Source organism: Psittacula echo (genome assembly GCF_963264785.1).
Source record: "Psittacula echo genome assembly, chromosome: 24".
Taxonomy (NCBI): Eukaryota; Metazoa; Chordata; class Aves; order Psittaciformes; family Psittacidae; genus Psittacula; species Psittacula echo.
In genome coordinates, this window is record NC_137759.1 from 1,835,320 (window position 1) to 1,856,078 (window position 20,759).

The 20,759-nt window shown below is 61.9% G+C and overlaps 2 protein-coding genes across 4 annotated transcripts; one reads left to right on the plus strand and one right to left on the minus strand.

The window, feature by feature from the left end:
* Window positions 1–4,457: 4,457 nt before the first annotated feature.
* Window positions 4,458–11,694, plus strand: NR2F6 (nuclear receptor subfamily 2 group F member 6). Of its 3 annotated transcripts, none has more exons than XM_080633960.1 (4): window positions 4,458–4,950; window positions 7,951–8,090; window positions 9,088–9,639; window positions 10,802–11,694. In XM_080633960.1, exons 1-4 carry the CDS (start codon window positions 4,706–4,708, stop codon window positions 11,074–11,076), a joined length of 1,212 nt encoding a protein of 403 aa, XP_080490086.1. In that variant the 5' UTR covers window positions 4,458–4,705; the 3' UTR covers window positions 11,077–11,694. The 3 variants fall into 3 exon arrangements, with proteins under 3 accessions (XP_080490086.1, XP_080490087.1, XP_080490088.1); XM_080633961.1 differs by having other exon boundaries at window positions 9,115–9,639; XM_080633962.1 differs by having other exon boundaries at window positions 7,951–8,045; window positions 9,115–9,639.
* A 1,249-nt stretch (window positions 11,695–12,943) lies between these two features.
* Window positions 12,944–20,127, minus strand: OCLN (occludin). The gene is made up of 8 exons (XM_080633999.1): window positions 20,099–20,127; window positions 18,034–18,772; window positions 16,935–17,093; window positions 14,551–14,714; window positions 14,222–14,398; window positions 13,974–14,145; window positions 13,563–13,604; window positions 12,944–13,228 (listed from the first exon to the last, which is right to left on the minus strand). Exons 2-8 carry the CDS (start codon window positions 18,757–18,759, stop codon window positions 13,127–13,129), a joined length of 1,542 nt encoding a protein of 513 aa, XP_080490125.1. The 5' UTR covers window positions 18,760–18,772; window positions 20,099–20,127; the 3' UTR covers window positions 12,944–13,126.
* Window positions 20,128–20,759: the final 632 nt, after the last annotated feature.

Consider the following 20,759-nt stretch of genomic DNA (forward strand, 5'->3'; position numbering starts at 1 on the left):
CTGGGCTGATCATGGGTTTCCAGTGGGTGGATGGGCAGGAGCACAGACACAATGTGGGTGGAAGGGAAACTGAGGCACGGAGGTTTACATAGGCTCAAATGGGGCCTGCAGCTCCCCAGAGAGATCCTGCAGCAGAGTTCAAGGCTCTGTGGATCAATATCCAGAGCTGTGGCAATGGAGAGGGCAGAGAGAGGGCTGCAGGGCAGGGACACAATAATGTGGAGATGCAGGGATGGAGGGATGCAGGGATGCAGGATGGGGCTGCAATGACACAAGGCTGCAGAGTTGTGGGCATGCAGGGCTGCAGTGATGGAGGTGGAGGGATACAGGGATGAAGGGATGCGGCGATGCAATGACACAGGAATGGAGGGAAGTGGGGACACAGCTCACCCCTCTGAGCTGCCCGTGCCCCTGCCCCCATCACCTCATCACAGCACCCCTCCAAAATCGGGGCAGGGGCTGGTTCAAGGGGCAATTCCCAGCACCCCAATCACTGAGTTGGGGGGCTGCCTGTGCTGCTCCAGGCTCTGTCCCCATTCGTGCCTGGCTCTGTAGGGGGGTCCCGGTGGCGTGGAGGGGCTGACCCGCAGGTTGAAGGTCAGGGCTCTGCTCTCAGACCCCTTTTCAGATTCAAATGGGCTCCCGGGGGCTTTGTGCAGGGTCAGGCTCCAGGAGAGCTGCATGAAAGGGCCAGGGCAGCCGGGGCGGCCTCAGCGCTGGGTGCTGGGAGGAGGAGAAGGAGGCAGCTGGGACCCGCTCGAGGGTTCCCCCCCGCTGACTCCAGGGCCTGACTGGGACCCCAGGGGCACCGGTGGGGATGGGGTGATCCCAGCTGTGGATGGGGGTCCCAGTGCTGTCCTGCCTGCCAGGCTGCTGGCACAGCACGGGATGGCTTGGCACGGTAAAGCATGGCATGGCACAGCACAGCATGGTATGGAATGGTGCAGCATGGCACGGCAAAGCACGGCACGATGCAGTATGGCACAGTGCAGCACAATGCAACATGGCACAGCATGGTGCAGGCTGGTGGGACCCCCCCTGCTTTCCCCAATGTCACCCCAATGTACACCCAGAAACCTGCAGCTCCCCTGGGAGGGCTCCACATACCAGTTCATGACGCCACCATTCCAGCCTGCTCCCTGCCTCAGTTTCCCCTATGTCGAGGCTGCAGTAACCCCCTGGCACCCCCCGGTGGCATGGCCCAGTGTGGGCCTGCACCCCATCCCCTGGGATTGTGGGTCCCGAGGGAGCACGGTGAGGGAGGCAGGAGCGATGGGATGGAAGAGGTGGGAGGTGATTCATCTTCCCTGGAGAGTCCAGCCGGGCCTGGGGCGTGGGATCTGATATCCCGGGAATGCAGGGCAGGGAGCAGCCCTCGCAGGAGGGGCAGGGGGGGTCACGTCTCCCTTTGCCTCAGCGCAGGGCTGGAGGCAAACCTGCGGCACCGGGGTGGGAGGTGGTGAAACCACCACTCCACAGGGAGATCCCCATGTATGTGTGTGGTGACCCCACACACACGTGTGCACCCTGCTGTGTGTCCCACGCACACGCGTGTGCACACGGGAGAGACGTGTTTGCTGCACGGGTGCTCCGTGTGCTGCGCTGTGGGGCAGCCGTGGAGTGCAGGGCTGTGCCGTGGGGTGTGGGACAGCCCTGCCCAAGGGTCTGAGGAGCACTGGCACTGCCGGCCCTGGCCTCCCTTTGTCCTTCACTGATGGCAGCGCAGCCACGGTTGGGCCCTGCAAGGTCACCACATTCCAGGGTTGGGATCATTGGGACCCCCCCGGGCCATGAGGGGCCCTTCACCCCTCTGTGGGCTCCAGTGCAGCTCCCGCCTGCCCCTCAGCACGTCCACACGTGCCCGCAGCGGGAGCCGGCCTCAGGAATGCGGCACTGAGGAGCGTGGTTGGGCCTCAGCATCCTCCAGGGCACAGTGGAGACAGATCCTGCTCAGATCAGAGGTGTGGGTTCTCATGGGGGCACAGACAGATGGAAGTGGTGGTGTCCATCTAACCCCCCCTGGGAAGCTCCCATAAGGGGTTGGCAGAGGGAATGGGTGCCCCACAGCCTGGAGCAATGGGAACCAGGATGCAGAAGAAATGGGGTCAGGGCTGGTGGTGCTGGTATCTGGCTTTTTGATGCTGCTGGCATCCAGCTCTCCATCGGCACAGCCATGACCCAGGCCCTGCCCTGGCACACTTTGGCAAGGGTTGCTCAATCACCCTCCAGCCCCAAGGAGGATCATTGCTGCCACCCATATCCCAACACCACAGGCGGCTCTGACCCCAGAATCCTCATGGAGCCCCGGTGGCGCCTCCATCGTACCGGACTCTTCCCTTGGGGCACCGGGGCGGCACGAAATGTGCTGGCAGCTCCCGGAGGCCCTTTTGTGCAGGAGAGGCAGTGGAGCAGCACAAGGAAGCAAGAATTCCTCCGGAGATCAAACGCCTTCTCCAACTGGACACCGATGTCAAAACAAGGCCGGTTCCCAGCGCGGGGCCGGAGCCATGCGGGGGAGAAGATCCAATTTCCTCCTTTGTTCCTGGATTATTATTTTTTGCAGGGGGCAGGAGGCGGGAGCGGGGCAGGGAAAGGGCCATAAATCACAGCCTGACACAAGAGAAAGGAGAAGCAGGACCAGCTGCAGGTGGGGGTGACCCCCCCTGCCCAGAATGAACCCCCCCCACTCCTCCAGCCCAGCCCCTTCCCAGCCAGCTCTAGCTTCCCAACCACAGCAGTCCCTGTGGCATTGGCCCTTGCTGGGCATCTCAGTGTGGCTGCATTAGCAGGTACCTGGTGAGCAGAGATCCCTCCAGGCAGGAGGAAATGGAGGTTTATTTATGGCCAAAGCTGTAATCCATCCACCTCTGCTGCATCCCAGCATCCCAGCTCCCCTTTCATGCGTTTTTTTATATCTGTTCCGCTTTGCTTTGCCTTCCCTTTATCCCCAGTGGAGACGCTGGCCCTGGCTCACGGGTTGGGAATGCCAAGGATGACACCATGAGGTGCCACAAAGGTCCTGGCAGCTCTGATCAACATCAGCATCCTTGGTGTCCCCCCATGGGGATAGGCCTGCCCCAAGGGCACACCGGGGGGGGACGGGACCGGGGTGCATGGGGACCCCATCTCTGCACCGTGCCCACTGGACTTCACCCCCAAAGCGAAGGGGAACGGAGAGGTGCCGGAGCCACTGGGGCCACCATGGCGTAGGAGGAGAGTTTGTCCTGCAGGTGACTATCCCACAGGGCTGCTCCCAGGTCAAGCACCTTTCACAAAGCTTCGCTAACAATTCGTTAACAATTAACAAAGCGCCAGCACCCAGAGCCAGCACCCAGAGCCTGCAGGGAGGCCATACGGGTCCGACCTGATGAACCGCATTACAAACAGGGCTGCAGCCACCCGGCCTCAGCCGTGGGGCCTGAGGGACCCCCGGTGCCACCGGAGCACCCCAAGGGCACAGCCCCGGCCCTCGCGCCCCCCACGAGCTGTGGAGCTGCAGCCTGGTGCTGTTGGCTGTAATTAAAGATCCCGTTGGGGCTCTTGGCAAGAGCATGGGATTCCCAACACTGGCGGCTTGGACATGGGCCAGGCCTGGGAATGAATTCCCACCTGCATCCCAAGATCCACAGCCCCACGCGGCATCACATCACATCACATCACAGCCCCTTGTCCCCAAGGGCAGCCCTTGCTGCACCACTGCAGCTTAGAGGTCACTTGCTGTGGGGCCCAAGGGCCGCAGCCGTAACCGCAGCCATAATCGCAGCCGGTTAAGTGCCACGGCCCGGCAAAGCAGCAAGGAAGAGAAGGGCCCTGCTCCTCAGAGGCCATTGCGGGGGCCGCATCCAACCACCTCCGGTAACCAAACGGGCTCTGCCACCCCCCTGCCCGCACCCGGCACCGCAGCCGAGGCCGTAGCAGGCTCCGCCACAACCGGTACCACCGGCCCACGGAACCGCCCAGCCCCAGCCGTGCCCAGTCCCGGCTGCGGTGCGGAGCGGTGCCCGCCCGCTCCCTGTGTGTCCCCCCCACGCGAAGCGGCTCGGCGGGGGAGTGGGGGGGGGGCGGCCCGGTGCGGCGGGGCCGGGGCCGGGGCAGGACCCGGCGGGCGGCGAGCGGAAGGGGAGGAGGACGGGGAGGAGCATCCAGGGCGGCCACCGCGGCAGCGGCTGAACTTTGCTCTTTCGCGGGAGGCGGGGAGAGCCCCGGGGCTCGGCGGAGCGGGTCCCGCCGGACCCGGACCGGGACCGGGCTGCATGTACCGGCGGCGGCGGCGGGGCCCGTAGGGGCGAGGGCGGGCAGGGGCAGCGCCGCCTCCTTCTCCTCCTCCTCCTTCCCTGCCGGTGCCGCGGAGCGGAGAAGCCACCGGGGGCGGGCAACGGCGGCCCCCGCATGCGGCCGAGCCCCGGGGCTGCCGCCGCGCCCGGAGCCGCCGCGCCCCGCGGGGGGATGCGCCGCGCCGCGCCCCGCTCCCGCCGCCGCAAAGTTTCCGCGGGGCCCCCCCGTTAACGGTGGGGGGGGAAGGAAAGGAGGAAGCCCTGGGATAGAAGAAGAGGGGGGGCGGAACAAACATCCCCCCCCCTAAAAACCGCGAACCGGCCGCCACCCCCCCAAAAAAACTTGCTCAACTCGTTCCGGGAGGCGCTGGGCGCCGCGCACCGCTCCATGCGGCGGCGGGGCCGGCGCTGAGCCCTGGGGCCGCGGAGCCATGGCCATGGTGGCCGGCGGCTGGGGCGAGCCCAACGGCGGCGGCGGCGGAGGGGAGGAGGCGGCGTCCCCGGCGGGCGGCGGCAGCGACGCGGAGCACGGCGAGGAGGAGCGGGCCGGGGCGCCGGTGGACTGCGTGGTGTGCGGGGACAAGTCCAGCGGGAAGCACTACGGGGTCTTCACCTGTGAGGGCTGCAAGAGCTTCTTCAAGCGCAGCATCCGCAGGAATCTCAGCTACACCTGCAGGTAGGGACGGCGGCACAGGAGGACGGATGCGGGGGAACCCTGGGCTGCCAGAGCCCTGGCACGGTGGCAGCTTCACGGTGTGGCCCCCGATGCGGCTTCCCAATGGCCTTCGGTGTGGCTCCTCGCTGGCCCCGGTGTGGCTCCGCACTGGCCCACAGTGCAGGCTCTGTGCTGGCTCTGGTGCGGCTGCCTGGTGGCCCCGGTGGAGGTCCTCAGCCTGGCTCCGCAGTGGCCTTGCTGTGGAGCACACACTGGCCCCACTGCATCACTAACAGGGGCCCCACTGCGGCCACAGAGTGGCTCCTGGTGCTCTGTACCTCACATAAGCACCATTCAGCCCGGAGCATCCACAGTCCCAGGATGGATCCCCGAGGGACGGGAGCTCTGGTACAGCCGGTGTCCAGATCCTCAACATTGCCTGGCTCTGCTCTGGCATTAACCACCATTCGTGGTCATGGTTTGCTCCAGTCACGGCCACTCTACCGGGAGGAAGCACCGGTGCGGTGCCAGGTGTCATTTAACCAGAGGTGTCAAGAGCGCGGTGTGCTGCAGGCGCTGAGCTGGGAAGAAGGGCTGCAGCAGATCCGGGCCCACCATCAGGGCCAGGATATGACCCCTGCAAAGTTTCAAGCTGCAGATAACTCCGGAGTTCCAGTTGGACTTAGAATGAGCATTGGGCTGGCTGGCACTTGGTGGGGGACCCTATCTCTGGGCTGGTTTTGGGGTGTATATAGGGCAGAAATGTGTATTTAGGGGCTCACCCACCAGTCTGGATCCACATACGAGCGTTTCCAGTGGTACTGGCTAAACCAGGGAGGGTGCTGTGAGGATGGCATGGGAACCCACAGCCGGCTGGAAAGGGGGCACCCCACTTCTGCAACCCACTTTCTTCCCACCTGAACGGGTCTGGCTGCTTTGAGCTTCATCTGGTGGTGCTGAGATGCCTCGGGAAGGGAAAGGGCAGCGCTGCTGCTGCGGCAGAAGCTGGCTCCGAGCTGCCTTGCTCTCGTTTGGGCGGCCTAGATTCACCCTCCCCCGTGCACAACACCTCCTCTCCCAGCAGCTCCCGGCACCGGCGCTGCCGGGTCCCGGCTGACGTCAGCTTGAGCCACTCGTGGCTGTGGAGTGGGGCCCTGGAGCTGTCAGTGTGGGGCAAGGGGCAGTTCTTGCTGCCCCTGGTCCTCCCCATCAGACGCAGCACGTGCGGATGCAGCCTGTGCATCATCCCTGGCCCTGCCTCAGTTTCCCCATCCGATCATCAGGATTCACAAACGAGTGTCTGCTCAGGACTAGTGATGTGGAGATGGGGAATACACATGGCTCTTGAGAAATCTCACTGTCCTGGAACAAAGGAAAGGCCAGTTTGGGGCTCCCTGCATGAGGGATGGGCTCTGTGTGTCCCAGATGCTGCTTCGGTGCAGGGGTGTTAGAAGGCCTTCACCCACTAGCATCCCAGATTTTATCGTGTCCTTGTCACCTTGGGCACCTACTTCAAATGTTTTGTTTTTTTTCCCCCCTCCTTTTTGTGCTGGGAAGTGATTTTGGTGCAATAGAGAAACGTTGGTTTTCCAAGTAGGGAGTAAAATGTTGGAGGGGCCGGGAACAATGCTCCCCCGGCAGCGCTGGCATCTGCTTTGTTCACTGAGTCAAAAGCAGCATCAAGCCAAGATTGCTCTAATTTGAATATTAAAAGTGAGTTGGATTCAGTTTAGTTCTTGCACTAAATAATTACACGTTCTAATTACATAATTAGCACAGTATACGCCTTTTGTGTTCTCACCCCTTCGCAGGTTGGTGCAGCTTATCCGTGTGAAAACTTGGCTGTGGGTGAGCTACTGTCGGGAGCCGACATGGGTTTGTGGGGAGGGGGGTTTCCCGGTGCTGGGAATGTGCCCCGAGGCCACAGTGAGGGTCGGTCGGGTCCAATGCAGGCTTTGGCCGCTGTGCCGGCAGCTTTGGCTGCGGCACTGATGAAGATGTGAGCTGTCGGGGTGATGAGCTATCGCTATCGCTTTGCCGCTGGAATAACTTTCTATCAGCAACACGTTTTAGGCTGCGCGAAGCGCAGCGGTGATGTTCGGGGTGAATTAATTCCGGTCGGAGCGCAGTGGGAATCCCTGCCTGGCTCGCCTCTCGAGTCGTGTAGGGATGAGGAGATTCATGTCAGGATTCCCAGGCAGAGCCTGAGCTGCTGCCGGACATGTCCCAGCCCTGCCTGCGCCTCCCTGGTGCTGCTTAAATCACCTTCATTTATTCCTGGTTTCCTGATACTCCCCTTTCCCTCCCCAGGAAAAGAGATGTGGGATGTAAGCGCCCGGTGTCACCGGTGCCCTGCTGCACCCCTCGGCCGTGTGAGGACCGTGAGGGCCAGCAGATGCTGGGAACCAGAGCTGGGGGGGTTTTGGATGCTGGTGATGCCGTTCGGGAACAGTGGTGGCTGGTTTGGTTGTGACTGGTGCCACACTGCATGGTGCAGGGCTACCCGGTGCCTGCAGCTCTTGCCCGGGCTTGACCAGGCTACAGGAGTGCTTGGTGAGACCCCACACCAAGTCTCCTTGAGGCCAGACCTCATGGAGGATACAGGGCTGTGCCACCACCGTGGGGGACACCCGGGGGTCTCAGGCTCAGCACCCACCCAGTAGGAAATAGTTGGAATTCCTCACATGTCTGGTGGTGGGGCTGGGGGGGGGGGGGGGCGGTGCTGCCCGAATACGGGAGCATCACTCTCCAGCACCCATCCCGAGGATGGGAGCCCCGGGGGTGTCTCCAGCTTCCTTGCAGCCCAGGGCAACGCTGGCAACACGAAAGGGCAGCCCCTGCCGTAGGAGCTCGCTGTTTCCATAGCATCTGCGAGCGCCCGTGGCACAACCACGGCCGATGCCGTGCTCTGAGGCGAAGGGCTTTGTCCTGAGCTGGTGGGGAGGTGGGTGCAGGGGCTCCCCCCCCAGCAGCATCGCATCGTTCCTCACCAGCACCTCCTCATCCCGGTCCTGCCCCTAGGTCCAACCGCGACTGCCAGATCGACCAGCACCACCGCAACCAATGCCAGTACTGCCGCCTGAAGAAGTGCTTCCGCGTGGGAATGAGGAAGGAAGGTAATGCCAGCGCCGCAGGGATGGGGAAGCTCTCGAGGGCTCCCAGTGCTTGCTTTGCTCCCCCACCTCTATGCGAGTCCCATTAGCAGCAAACCCCCTCACCGCCCCCCCCCCCCCCGCTTGCCCCCTTTGTCTTTTCCCTCCTTGATTCACAATCGCTGTGGGCAGCACAGGTGGTGTTTGTTTGGAAAAGGGGGAGCTGATAAGGGAACACACTGGAGCCAGGATGGCCCCGAGCACAGTGAAGGTCCTGGTGCAGCCACACTGATCCCCTGGCTGCTTCCTTGCTCCCCATCGCCTCGGGGATGTGAACCCCAAATGCTGCTGTAAAGGGGATGAAGGCTTTGGCACCACATCTCAAATCCCGGCAGCAGGATGTGGCTGTGCCATGGCACGTATGGGGATGGAGATGCTGGAGCTGCAGCGGGGCTTGGCGCGGGCTCTGCTCATGGCATGTGGCATTGATGTGAGGAGCAAAGAGGGAAGGATACTGGAAGCAGGACAGTAATTCCCCCTTTCCAGAGGAGTGGAGATGGCATTATTGCCACTTAGCATGATTTAGAGCTCTCATTTAAGTGGCTCATGAACAGCCCATAAATTAATTACTAGGGACTGAGCAAATAGTGGGCACTAATGGGGGGGGGGGAAGCTGAGAAATGGCTCTCCCTGAATGCAATTAGGAGGGGGGAGTGCCCTGAGGTTAACAACGCTTCCAGGATGGACGTTTTAGTTGCACATAAATGATTGCCACCATGGGATGACCTTGGGTAGCAACTGCAGCTGGCACAGGGGGCCGTGGTGCTGATAGCACACCTGGTTTGGCATGGCACGGCACAGAGGCCATGGCCAAGCTGCAGCGCTGGCACCCTTGGAGTAACTAGCAATATTAAATGGATTAACGTGGCGGGAGCAGCATGTGGCACACGCCACCTCCCTCTCCCATAGAGCCTGAAAGCTGCCCCTTGTTCTCGGGGTGGATGAGAGGTCCATCTGGGATGCTGGAGGGTGGTGCATGCTTCCTGCATGGGGCAGGGGGATGCAGGCAGACGCCTCTTCTTCTTGCCCACAGCCGTGCAGCGGGGCCGGATCCCCCCCAGCCACTCCAGCACCAGCCCCAACACGTTGCCCAGCGGGGAGTACTTCAATGGGCAGCCGGTGTCAGAGCTCATCTCGCAGCTCCTGCGGGCTGAGCCCTACCCCGCCGCCCGCTATGGCTCGCAGTACGCGCAGCAGGGCAGCGTCATGGGCATCGACAACATCTGCGAGCTGGCCGCACGCCTCCTCTTCAGCACGGTGGAATGGGCCCGGAACATTCCCTTCTTCCCAGAGCTGCCCGTCTCCGACCAAGTGGCGCTGCTGCGGCTGAGCTGGAGCGAGCTCTTTGTCCTTAATGCGGCACAGTCGGCGCTGCCGCTGCATATGGCCCCGCTGCTGGCTGCCGCTGGCTTCCACGCCTCCCCCATGTCGGCCGACCGTGTTGTCTCCTTCATGGACCAGATCCGCATCTTCCAGGATCAGGTGGAGAAGCTCAACCGGCTCCAGGTGGATTCGGCTGAGTACAGCTGCCTCAAAGCCATCTCGCTCTTCACGCCAGGTAGGTTGAAGCCACGATCCCATGGTGAGCCCCCTCCCCCCAGTTTCCTTGGGATTTTGGGCTCCAGAGAATCATAGAATCCTAAAATGGTTTGGGTTGGAAGGGACCTTAAAGCTCATCCAGTTCCAACCCCTGCCGCAGGCAGGGACACCTTCCACTGGAGCAGGTTGCTTCAAGCCCCGTCCAACTTGGCCTTGTCCTCATGTCCTGGCACTTCTCCAGCATGGTTTGCAGTGTCCCAGCTTGTCCATCCAGGTGCAGGGATGAGCTTTCCCAGGGTGATGAGAATGAGACCTGCAGGAAAACTAATCATAGAATCATAGAATAGTTTGGGTTGGAAAGGACCTTAAGATCATCCAGTTCCAACCCCCCTGCCATGGGCAGGGACACCTCACACTAAACCAGGGCACCCAAGGCCTCATCCAGCCTGGCCTTCAACACCACCAGGGATGGAGCATTCACAACCTCCCTGGGCAACCCATTCCAGTGCCTCACCACCCTCACAGTAAAGAACTTCCTCCTTATATCCAATCTAAACTTCCCCTGTTTCAGTTTGAACCCGTTACCCCTTGTCTTGTCACTACAGTCCCTGATGAAGAGTCCATCCCCAGCATCCTTGTAGCCCCCTGCAGATACTGGAAGCTGCTATGAGGTCTCCACGCAGCCTTCTCTTCTCCAGGCTGAACAGCCCCAACTTTCTCAGCCTGGCTCCATACAGGAGGTGCTCCAGCCCCTGATCATCCTCATGGCCCTCCTCTGGATTTGTTCCAACAGTTCCATGTCCTTTTTATGTTGAGGACACCAGAACTGCACACAATGCTCCAAGTGAGGTCTCACGAGAGCAGAGTAGAGGGGCAGGATCACCTCCTTCGACCTGCTGGTCACGCTCCCATACACTGGTGGAGGATCTCGGGGAGCCCCATCCTTTGGCCCATCCATGCTTATCTCTGTGCCTGGTGCTTCCTGGTGGGAAGGAGCCTGCAGCAACCTGTTGGAGCCAGAGGTGTCCAAGCCATGCTCTTGCACCATGCTGCATCCCTTAATGCAGTGAGGAGCAGCCAGGCAGGAGCGTGGCCATGGCAGCGGGTTGAGGAGAGGGACTCACTGTGGATATGGGGGGGGCTCCCATCACTGACCCTTCTCCATCTCACCCCTCCTGCAGATGCCTGTGGCCTGTCAGACCCGGCGCACGTGGAGAGCTTGCAGGAGAAGGCTCAGGTGGCCCTCACAGAGTACGTGCGGGCGCAGTACCCATCACAACCGCAGCGCTTTGGGCGGCTGCTGCTGCGGCTCCCCGCTCTCCGTGCGGTGCCGGCCGCGCTCATCTCCCAGCTCTTCTTCATGAGGCTGGTGGGGAAGACGCCCATCGAAACACTAATCAGGGACATGCTGCTGTCCGGGAGCACCTTCAACTGGCCCTATGGGACAGGGCAGTAGGGGACAGACACCTCACAGCCGGACCCAGATTTCCTCCCATGCCCTGAGATGGTGCCATCCCCCGGGAGCCCCGAACTGCGCTGGTCCCTGCGCCACTCACCCCAAAAGCAATGGGGTCACAGAGCTGTCCTCCTAAAGCTGAAGGTACTGGCCCTGCTGCTGCTGTTGGACACTGAACTCTTCTGTACCCCATGAAGTGGAGCTCCCCAACGCCTTGGTCCCACCCCCCAGGGACCTTGGAGGATCCCCAGGGCTGGTCCCTTGCTCTGCCTTGCATCAGAGCCCAGGGAAGGGGACACCATTCACTGGCTGCCCCTCCAAATCTGAATGTCGGATGGCGGGAGGCTTGGACAGAAGATGATGGGAGGTGGGACCAGCCAGACTGGAGCACAGAAGGTCCCCTGGCAGCACAGAGCTGTCCGCTGTGGGACCCCCTTTGTGCCCTCCCCACCCTCCAGTGCTGGCAGGGATGGAAAAAGGGTCATTTTAAACCCCTTTTGTGCCCTGCAACACGTGCCCAGCCTCGGGGACTGAAACTGAACTTGGAGCAGCCCCATTCTGGGGACTGGGCTTGCCTGTGCCTGGTGCAGATTCCACCCCCTACCCCCCCCCGGCACTTTCCACTGAAGCATCTCCACTGTTGGGGCATGGGGAGGGGTACACAGGAGGGGTTGGGGGTACAGTGGAGGAGAAGGGGGCACAGGAGTGGCTGATGGGGTCCAGGCACCATGCAGGGCTCATTCGCTGCTGCCGCGCTTGGTGCTTTACCCACCCTTTGGGCCACATCCGGCACCCACCACCATCCCCACACTGGGGGAGATGGGGGCCAGCAGCCCCCTCCCCACGCTTGCTACATCCCTGGGCCTCATTATTACTTTTTAAGCCAAGTCTGGGGAGGAAAGGAGACACTGGGAGGGAACAAAAGGGGTGATGCTGCGGGGGGGGGGCTTTGTCCCCAGGGCTGAGCCATAATGGAGGAAGGGACTTGTGGGGGCAGAGCCACCTCTGAAGGATGGAGATGCTCCATGGCCTCTGATCCCACATTGTCCCATGGGTGCAGGATTAGAGGCCACGGGGGGGTGTGGGTGTGTGTGGCCCCCCAGGGCTCTGTTTCTCAGGAGCTGGAGGCAGGAGTAGCCGCAGGAGTTGTCGTTTAGATTGATTCACTGCAAATATAACCCTTGTTCAATGATACTTAACAAATGAAGTCAATAAAAGATGTTTCTTAAACAGAGGGGCTGATCCTGCTGCGAGGCTGTAGTCCACCCTGGGGTGATGGGGGAGATGGAGCCCCCCCCATACCAAAGCCACTATAAGACACCTAAAATGGAATGGGGTTTGGAAACAGCAGGGCTTTGCAGGGGGCTCCTCGGTGATGTTCAATACAGGATCCTTTGGGAAGAAAGGATCCTGTTGGGGAAGACCAGGATCAGGGAAGCAGGAGCCAGCACAGAGGTTTGTGCTTTGGTTTTGGGGTGTGGGGGGCAGGTTGGTTTTTCCCCTCCCAAGGTGCCCCCCCCCCAGCCCTGCTGCTGCCTCTTCCACCCTAGCACTGATTTAAAATCAATAGATACAATTTATTTAATACTAAAAAAGAAAATTACAGTTTCGGCCAGTTCCTTATAAAAGATGATCCCTGCCTAAAGGGGGGGGCTCAGGAAATGTGGGGTTTTGCCCCCCAACAGCCCCACTGAGGGATGCTCAGCCCCATCCAGCACATCCCTGTGGGGCTGCAGCCACATTTGGTACCCAGACCCTGCTGCTGGCAGAGGCAGACAGGGGCCGCAAACCCCGCCCCCCTCCCCCAGACATATTTACAGCAGCAGGAGGGGACCCACAGCCCCAAAGGCACAAGAGGTGGGGGGAGCATGCAGGGGGTACTCCAGCAGCCCCAGCGCCCTTGGCACCAGCATCATGGGGTGGCTTCGAATGGTGGCTTTGGGTTTTGTCAATATAAAAAAAGGTACAAAAGGCACCAAAACGCTCTGGGGGGTGGATGGGGAGCCCCTCGAGCCCATCCTGCTGTGGTGGTGCTGGGGGGGGGCACAGGCTACCCCCGCACCTTGTCGTAGGCTTTCACCATCTGCTTGATGTGGAACAGTTTGTTGCGGAGGGTTCTGGTCTCCAGTTTCTTGGCCTGGTAGTCTGGGCTCTGGAAGGCAGCACAGGAGCAGCTTCAGTGGTGGGGGAGAGGGGAAGGAGGGGCACAGCTTCCACCTTCCCCACCTGCATTGCACCAACCCAGCCCCACAGAAACACAGGAGAGCTTGGGAAGTTCTTCCCTAAGAGGGTGGTGGGACACTGAGACGGGTTGAATGGAGAAGCTGTGGCTGCCCCATCCCTGGCAGTGTTCAAGGCCAGGTTGGACACAGGGGCTTGGAGCAAGCTGCTCCAGTGGAAGGTGCCCCTGCCCGTGGCAGGGGTTGGAGCTGGAGGAGCTTTAAGGTCCCTTCAACCCAAACCATTCCAGGATTCCATGCACTCACCCACTGTAGGTCCTTCAGCCTGTTGTACTCCTCTGCAACATCCTGTGAAGGGAACAGGCAGGAGGTGGGTGTCACAACTGCCCAGCACAACGAGGGTGTTCCCATGGGAACAAGGACTTCCCTGCAGCATCCCTAATGCCCCAAAGTATCCCAAGGCCCCACAGCATCCACTCCCAATGCCCTGAAGCATCCCAAATGCTCCACAACATCCATCCCTAGTGCCCTACAGCATCCATCCCCAATGGCCTGAAGTATCCCAGATACTCCATAGCATGTATCCCTAGTGCCCCACAGCATCCTGAGGTCCTGCAGCATCCATCCCCAATGCCCTGCAGCATCCCAGATGCTTCCTGGCATCCATCCCTTGCCTCCCCACAGTGTCCCAGCAACATCCCTGTGGCTCCCACAGACCTGGTACTGGGGACTGTCCTCAGAGATGCTGTCGATCTCTTTGCTGAGCTGGTTGATGCGGTCGCTGACACCGTCCACCTCGGCACGGAGCTGCCGGTAGCGCTTCAGGTCCGTGTCAAACTCCTGCTTGTACCTCTGCCGGGTGCTGTCCGAGGTGATGGGCGGGTAGAGGCTGCAGAGAGGGGCAGGGTCAGGCCCTAGAGGGGGTAGCTCCGGATGCTGGGGTGCTCCACGGAGTCCTCCCTTACCTCTCCCACTGCTCCTGGTCCCGCTCGTCGCCGGACTCCACGGCTGTGGTGTAGTCGGTCTCATACTGGGAGTCCTCCAGGTCAGGGTGGCGGCGGCGGCGGCGCCCACGGCGTGCGGGGGCTCTGCTGGGCTTCTCCTCCGGCGCACTGGGGCTGAGCCCCTTGTCCAGCTGGTCACTGCAGGGCACACAGGCACATCAGCCAGTGCCCAGGCCAGGGAATGGCTTGGGTTGGAAAGGATCTTAAGCTCATCCAGTTGCATGTCACCCAAGGCTCTGTCCAACCTTCAGGGTCCCCCACACCCCAGAGCCCCCCATTCGGCTGCTCACCCATGGGTGCTGTAGGTGCCAGGGGGGTACAACCTGTCCTGGGGGCTGTAGCTGTATGCAGGTGGGCTGTAGGGCGGTGAAGTGATGGGGCTCGTCAGCTTCTCTGAGTAGGCGAGCGTGGCGGTCTCGTCCTGCACGCTGGTCCCATCCGCCACGTTCTTCACCTGCAGCAGGGAGAAGTGTCGGGATGGGATGGGGGGACAATTGGGATGTGACACATGGAGACATTGGAATCCATCCCAGAAACCCCGGAGCAGCTGTGGCAGGGGGATAAGCCATGGAAATGGGGTGTCCCACACAGTTATGCAGAGCAAAAGTTGGGGGGCAAGGAAGGGGGGGCCCCAGAGAGCATCATTTGGGAAAGGGGAGGCTGCAGGAGAAGGGCCCACAAACCCCAGTGGGCAAAGCCACACACAGAGGAGTCCCACTGGGACATGGTCACAGATGGACCCCCAGGGTGACCCCGTCAGGCTCTGCAGGGGGCTGCATTCCCACCTCATCCAGCATCACCTCCCCCAGGCCCCCGGCTGCTGCCCCAGCATGGCCGGGGCTCCTCAAGGAGGACATGGGGCGCTCGTGTGTCCCTCCTCCCGCTTCCTTCCTGCCCTTTGTGGGTTGTTTGTGCCGGAAGCCGGTCCCTGCCCGGGACAGTGGCCCTGGGGACGTCACCACCAGCTCCGTCCGGCAAAGCCGCTTCCTCCTGAGCTTCCCACTAACAACGACACGGTTAACTGGGGGCCCTGTCCCCACTCTGCCTGATGGAGCTGGCGTGGGGACAGCCACGTCCCTGTGCCACAGCAGGACAAGGCTCACGCCTGCTCGAAGGTCACCCCTTTATCTTGGTCCCAACCACAAACAGGGAACAAGGTGTCCCAGGAGGGTTTCACACCCCAGTGCCCTCCCACTGCTGCATCCTCACGAGTGGGAATGTGTGACCAGTGGGATGGTGGCATTGGGAAGAGTGGGGACAACCCAAAGGGCAGGGGAGGGGGTGCTCGGGTCCCGCTCCCCCCCACCCCCCCCGCGAGCCAGGAAATGCTTTGCAAGGGAGGGACTTGGGAGAAAAACAAATAAATACGAACAAAAGGTATTTCTGCAGCAGGAACAATAAATGAGAGCTGCAGCAGGGGCAGGCGCAGGGACACGCACTGGGACAAGCAGCTCCGAGCTCAGCTCCAGCTCTGCTTTGAAGTGCTGGGATAAACCTGGGGCTCCGGTGGGAAACCCAGTGCCTGAGCATCCCCAGGTCACCCCAGGGATGGGATGGGAACAGGGCTTGGGCAGCACCCTGAGAGCTGTACTCTGGGGGTCTCCTTCCCTATGGATCCTGCAGGCTTCCTGCTGCCTCCCTGCAGAGACATCAGCTCTGGGAGCGGGAGCAAGGACAGGATGGGGCACGTTCCGGTACACAGTGGGGCTGGAACAGCGAGGCTGGAACTGGCACCTCCCCAGGGTCCCCCACCCAAGGAACACAGGCTTTGGAACCCAAACAGCGCTGGTTTGGGCGTTGCAAAGCCCCGGCGTCCTCCGCGGCACAAGCACAGAGAGCAGAGTTAATCATTGCCGTGACTGAAACCAAAGGGTGCCGCAGGGCAGCGACTCAGGGCTGGTGTCCCCAGGCACAGGTCGAGGAAGGAACCCAGAGAGGGGCTTTGGACAAGGGCCTGTAGGGACAGGCCAAGGGGAATGGCTTGAACCTGCCCGAGGGGAGACTGAGATGAGCTCTTAGGCAGAAGCTCTTCCCTGTGAGGGTGCTGAGGCGCTGGCACAGGGTGCCCAGAGAAGCTGTGGCTGCCCCATCCCTGGCAGTGTTCAAGGCCAGGTTGGACACAGGGGCTTGGAGCAAGCTGCTCCAGTGGAAGGGGTCCCTGCCCGTGGCAGGGGTTGGAGCTGGAGGAGCTTTAAGGTCCCTTCCCACCCAAACCATCCCATGATTCTATGACCCAGAGCCTCAGCACTGTGCTCCTGGCATCCCGCCCATCAGATCCCACCCTGTTTGTCTTTCAGGGAGTTTGAGTCCAGCTCGAAGCCTCCTTGTGCCAATGGGGAATGGAACCAGCTGGCAAAAGACACAGCACCCAAATGGGGTGGCAGGGAGGGACGTGGTGAGCACCGAGCACAGCATCGCACCAGCAGAGATAACACCATACCCAGAGCAAACACACCAGCACTGGGCACAAAGAGACTCCTGTCACAAAGCCATGTCCAGGCCGGGAACAGGGAATGGCACAGGCTCAGCACAGCCCCAGGGTCCCGAACCCAACACTGCTCTGGGCACGTTCAGCCCCGCTGAGGAAGGGTAGGCACGGAGGATGCTCATGGGGGGATACAGGGTGCCCTACCCCAGGTACCCATCAGCATCCCCAGCCCATGCTGGGACTCACCCACTCCTCCACATTGGGACCCTCCGGGACCACTGGCACCTTGTCCCAGTAGATATTTTGCTTCCCGTACTTCCAGATCTTGCTCCGTGTCTTGTGAGCGAAGAAGCAGATGAGGCAGAGCAAGATGACGATGAGGAACCCGCAGACGATGGCCACGGCCTGAATGGGTGCAGAGAATGCGAGGGCTGTGAAGACCCCATCCCAGGGTCTGAGTAGCCTGTGCCTCCCTGGGCTGAGTGGGAATTGCTCCCCTCATCTCAAAATCTTCCCGCTGTCGGGTCCCCGCCATGGCAGAAGCAGAGGGGCAGAACGCCCCTGTGCTGGGCAGCCAGGATGGGGCCCATCATGGGTTCAGGAGCTTTTGGCATCATATTTTCCCATGGGAAGAGGACACGTTTGGAGCTGAGGAGCAGCAGGATCCCTGCCCCGATGGTTTCCCATGAGCCACATCCCTGGAGCTGCACCAGCACCAGGGCTGGGTGAGGACGAGTTAGGCCACACTTGGCTTTGCATGGAGCAGGAGCAGTGCAGGCACCTCAGCTCCCCATGCTCAGGACGCAGGAATGCGGCACAGCCAGCCCGGCCAGATGGGAACCGGCAGCGCCAGTCCCAGCCCATGTGCCATGCAGCATCCCCGCTGGCCCCAGCCGAAACCCAGGCTCAGGAGCTTGGTTTTGAGGGTTCACACTGCCCCAGTGACCTTTTAGGGCTCCCAAGACAGGCTGGCAGCATCAGGGGTGCCTGGGGAGAGCTGGCACCCTGCTTGGCAGCCTGAGCCAGTACCCAGCCTTGCTCAAACACGTTTACAACCAAGGAGACCAAAGTACCAGACACCAGGTCTGTGTCGGGACAACAGCCCGTCCCCTCCCTGAAACTCCCTGGTAGCAAAGGGCCAGGCTGGGGTCCAGTCCCAGCAGCTTCCCCCTGCCCTCCGCAGCCACCAAACCCACTAAAGACATCACGGGAACCCCCTCGGCTGCGCAGCCATCCCAAGGGCAGGACTATGGTCACCAATGCTCTCCCTGCCCTTGCTCAGCATCATGTTTGAAGCAGAGCAAGGAAACGGGGGTCTGGCCAGAGCTGGGGGGTCCCTCCTCACCTCCTGGGGGTCCACGGTGCAGTAGTGGTAGAGATACTGGTTCAGGTAGGTGCCACTGCTGTAGATCTGGTTGCACATGGTCAGCAAGGGGTTGTAGTAGTAGCTGCCGGTCATCTGTGCCTGGGGGTTGACGCCGACGACATAGATGATGGAGGCGATGAGCATGAGGAAGGCCAGCACGGCGCAGGCCACGATCACCACCAGGTAGAAGCGGCGGGAGCGGGAGCTGCGGGATTTGCTGATGCTGGCCACAAAGAGCCCCAACTGTGCCAGGAAGCACAGCACGGCCATGGCGATCATGAAGCCGTTGGCTGTCCGTGGGTTGGTAACACCGCCGTAGTAGCTCCCGTAGCCGTAGCCATAGTTCAATCCGCTGCCGTAGTAGCCGGAGCCATAGAAGCCCCCCAAGCCGTTGCCATAGAGCCCCCCATAGCCATAGCCATACTCCCAGGCCAGGGTGGAGGCCACGCAGGCGAAGATGGCGATGCAGAGCAGGATGACTACCGCCTCCAGGATCCGCACCATGCTGGGCGGCGAGCTCCACTTGTAGAAGTGCTGCGGCACATCTTCCATGTAGTAGGAGCCCGGTGGGGGAGAGCGGGCACCGGTGCCGTTGCCATAATCACCCGTGGGGGACCCATAGCCCGTGGGGGGCCCGTAGCCTGTGGGGGGCCCATAGCCCGTGGGGGGCCCATAGCCCGTGGGGGGGCTGTCGTAGGTCTTCATGCTTCAGAAGAGCCTGGTGGGGAGATGGATGGAGCCGTGGGAGCTGGTTGTGCACCAGGGCAGTGCAAGGCAGGACTGATGGGTGTCTCTGCACACCCGATGGGGACTTTGGTCCCTGTCACCAGCCCAATGGCACTGTCAACTCCCGCCCGTGCCCAGCAACACCAGAGTCAGGGCGGCTTGTGGGGAAACTGAGGCACGGGAGGAGTGACTCAGCCAGCATCACCCAGCAGATCTGCCCGGTCACAGCCCAGCCCTGCTCCATGCACCAGCCCTGACCCCCCCTCGGCTCCCCGACCACCAGACCCCATCTGAATGAAGTGGATTGTTCCAGGTCTAATTAAACCAGAAAAGCTCTTATCCAAGGGCAGTGCTAACCCCGAGGCTCTCTCCGTAAGCAGATCCACTGGATTAAATTATAACAAGAAGAAATACACATTAGCAACACCCCAGCGAAAAGCAGCAAAGTGCTTTCAAAGATTTGAGGGGGGGTTCCCTTAAAATCGATGCAAAACACACCCCCCCCCTCAGTGCAGAGATCCCCCGCGATCCAGACACCCCATCACGGAGCAGGAGAAACCTGAATCCCTGTGGGAAACCCAACCCCGACCGTGCAGGATGAGGCCCCTGGGTTAGGGGTGGGCTGGTGGGTGGCACCCACTGACCCACAGCAAGGGTGGGCTTCGGGGGCTCGGACAGCAACTCCTCCAACGCAGCCTCAGGGGGTCCCGGTCCCCCCTCCCCGCCGCCCCGGGGACGAGCGCACGGAAGCAGAGAGGACCCCCCCCCCCCCCCGAGCAGAACCGCAGGGTCTCAGGCTCCCGGAGCGGTAGCGGGGACGTGGTGACCGGACGCACCCTTGGTGGCGGCGGGGAGGACACGGGACCGGGGGCTCTGGGAGTCCCTTCCCCGCTGCGGGGGCACCGGGCGGGGACAGCGACCCTCCGGGAGGAGCCGCCGCCTCTCGCCTTCCATCCGCGGGGCTGCGGGAGCCCCGGTACCCGTGAAGAGTCCAGTGATGATCCCAGGGACGTCGGTGTCAGTGGGGACCCCAGTATCGGTGGAGACCCCGGTGTCGGCACCGCTGGGGATCCCCTGAGGACCCCGGTACCAGTGGGGACCCCGGTGCAGTTACTGGTGGGGCCCGCGGTCCCGGTGTGGAGCCCGGTGGGCACCGCGGTGCGCGCAGGAGCGGCGGGAAAGGCGGGACCCTCTCCCCGTGCACGGCGGGGAGCGGGGAGACCCCCTGTGCGCCCTCCGGTACATCGAACTCGCTCGCCCCCCGCTGCCGCTCCCGGTGCCGGTACCGGGGGGTCCCGTCGGACACGGAGCCACTCACCTGCCCGCGCCTCCGCCTCTTTGTTCACCTTAAAATGGCAGCCGGGAGCGGCGCCGGGCGCTGCGGGAGACCGGCCCCGGCCCGGCCCCGGTTTCCGCCTCCGGGGAGGGGTGCGATGGGAGGTGGGGGGAGCAGAGCCCCAGGGGCCGCCCCCCGCTCCCGACGCCGGTTCTGAGCACCGCGGCCCCGCGGGAGGTTGGTTAAAGTGCACGGAGTGAAATAAGGGGGAGCCCGAAATGGGGGGTGCGGGGGGGGGGAGGCACCCCGGGTTGGGGCCCTCTGGGAGTCTGGGCTCTCCCCCCCTCCGTTGTTTGCTTGGGGACAGAAGGGTCCTACGAGTGCTAGGCTGAGGGTGCACCAAGACCCCCCTGAAAACATCACTGTGCTTTATTAAACCCAGTTCTACACACACCCACCCCCAACCCCCCCAAATCAGACGGGGTGCAGCCAGGGCCTGGATCCCACACAGGAAGAGGCAGCACCCACCTGGTTCCTGGGGCTCCCTGAGAGCACAGAGCACCCAAAGGACCCCAAAACCAGCAGCACGGGGAGCCCTGGATTCGCTCTCAGTGCCCAGGTGGGTGCAATGGCAGCGTCATCACCCCGCTCCCCAGCACTCAGCCCCTGCGGTCCCCCCTGGGATCCCAGTGCCAGTGCCACA

Excerpts from the sequence above, each read along its gene's own strand:
- NR2F6 (XM_080633960.1), top strand. The coding sequence starts at position 4,706 with ATGGCCATGGTGGCCGGCGGCTGGGGCGAGCCCAACGGCGGCGGCGGC. Across the intron at positions 4,951-7,950 it reads AATCTCAGCTACACCTGCAG|GTCCAACCGCGACTGCCAGA; the intron begins GTAGGGACGGCG and ends TCCTGCCCCTAG. Across the intron at positions 8,091-9,087 it reads GAAGCTCTCGAGGGCTCCCA|GCAGACGCCTCTTCTTCTTG; the intron begins GTGCTTGCTTTG and ends AGGGGGATGCAG.
- OCLN (XM_080633999.1), bottom strand. The coding sequence starts at position 18,759 with ATGAAGACCTACGACAGCCCCCCCACGGGCTATGGGCCCCCCACGGGC. Across the intron at positions 14,715-16,934 it reads GTCCCAATGTGGAGGAGTGG|GTGAAGAACGTGGCGGATGG; the intron begins GTGAGTCCCAGC and ends TCCCTGCTGCAG. Across the intron at positions 13,229-13,562 it reads GGCTGAAGGACCTACAGTGG|AGCCCAGACTACCAGGCCAA; the intron begins GTGAGTGCATGG and ends GCTGCCTTCCAG.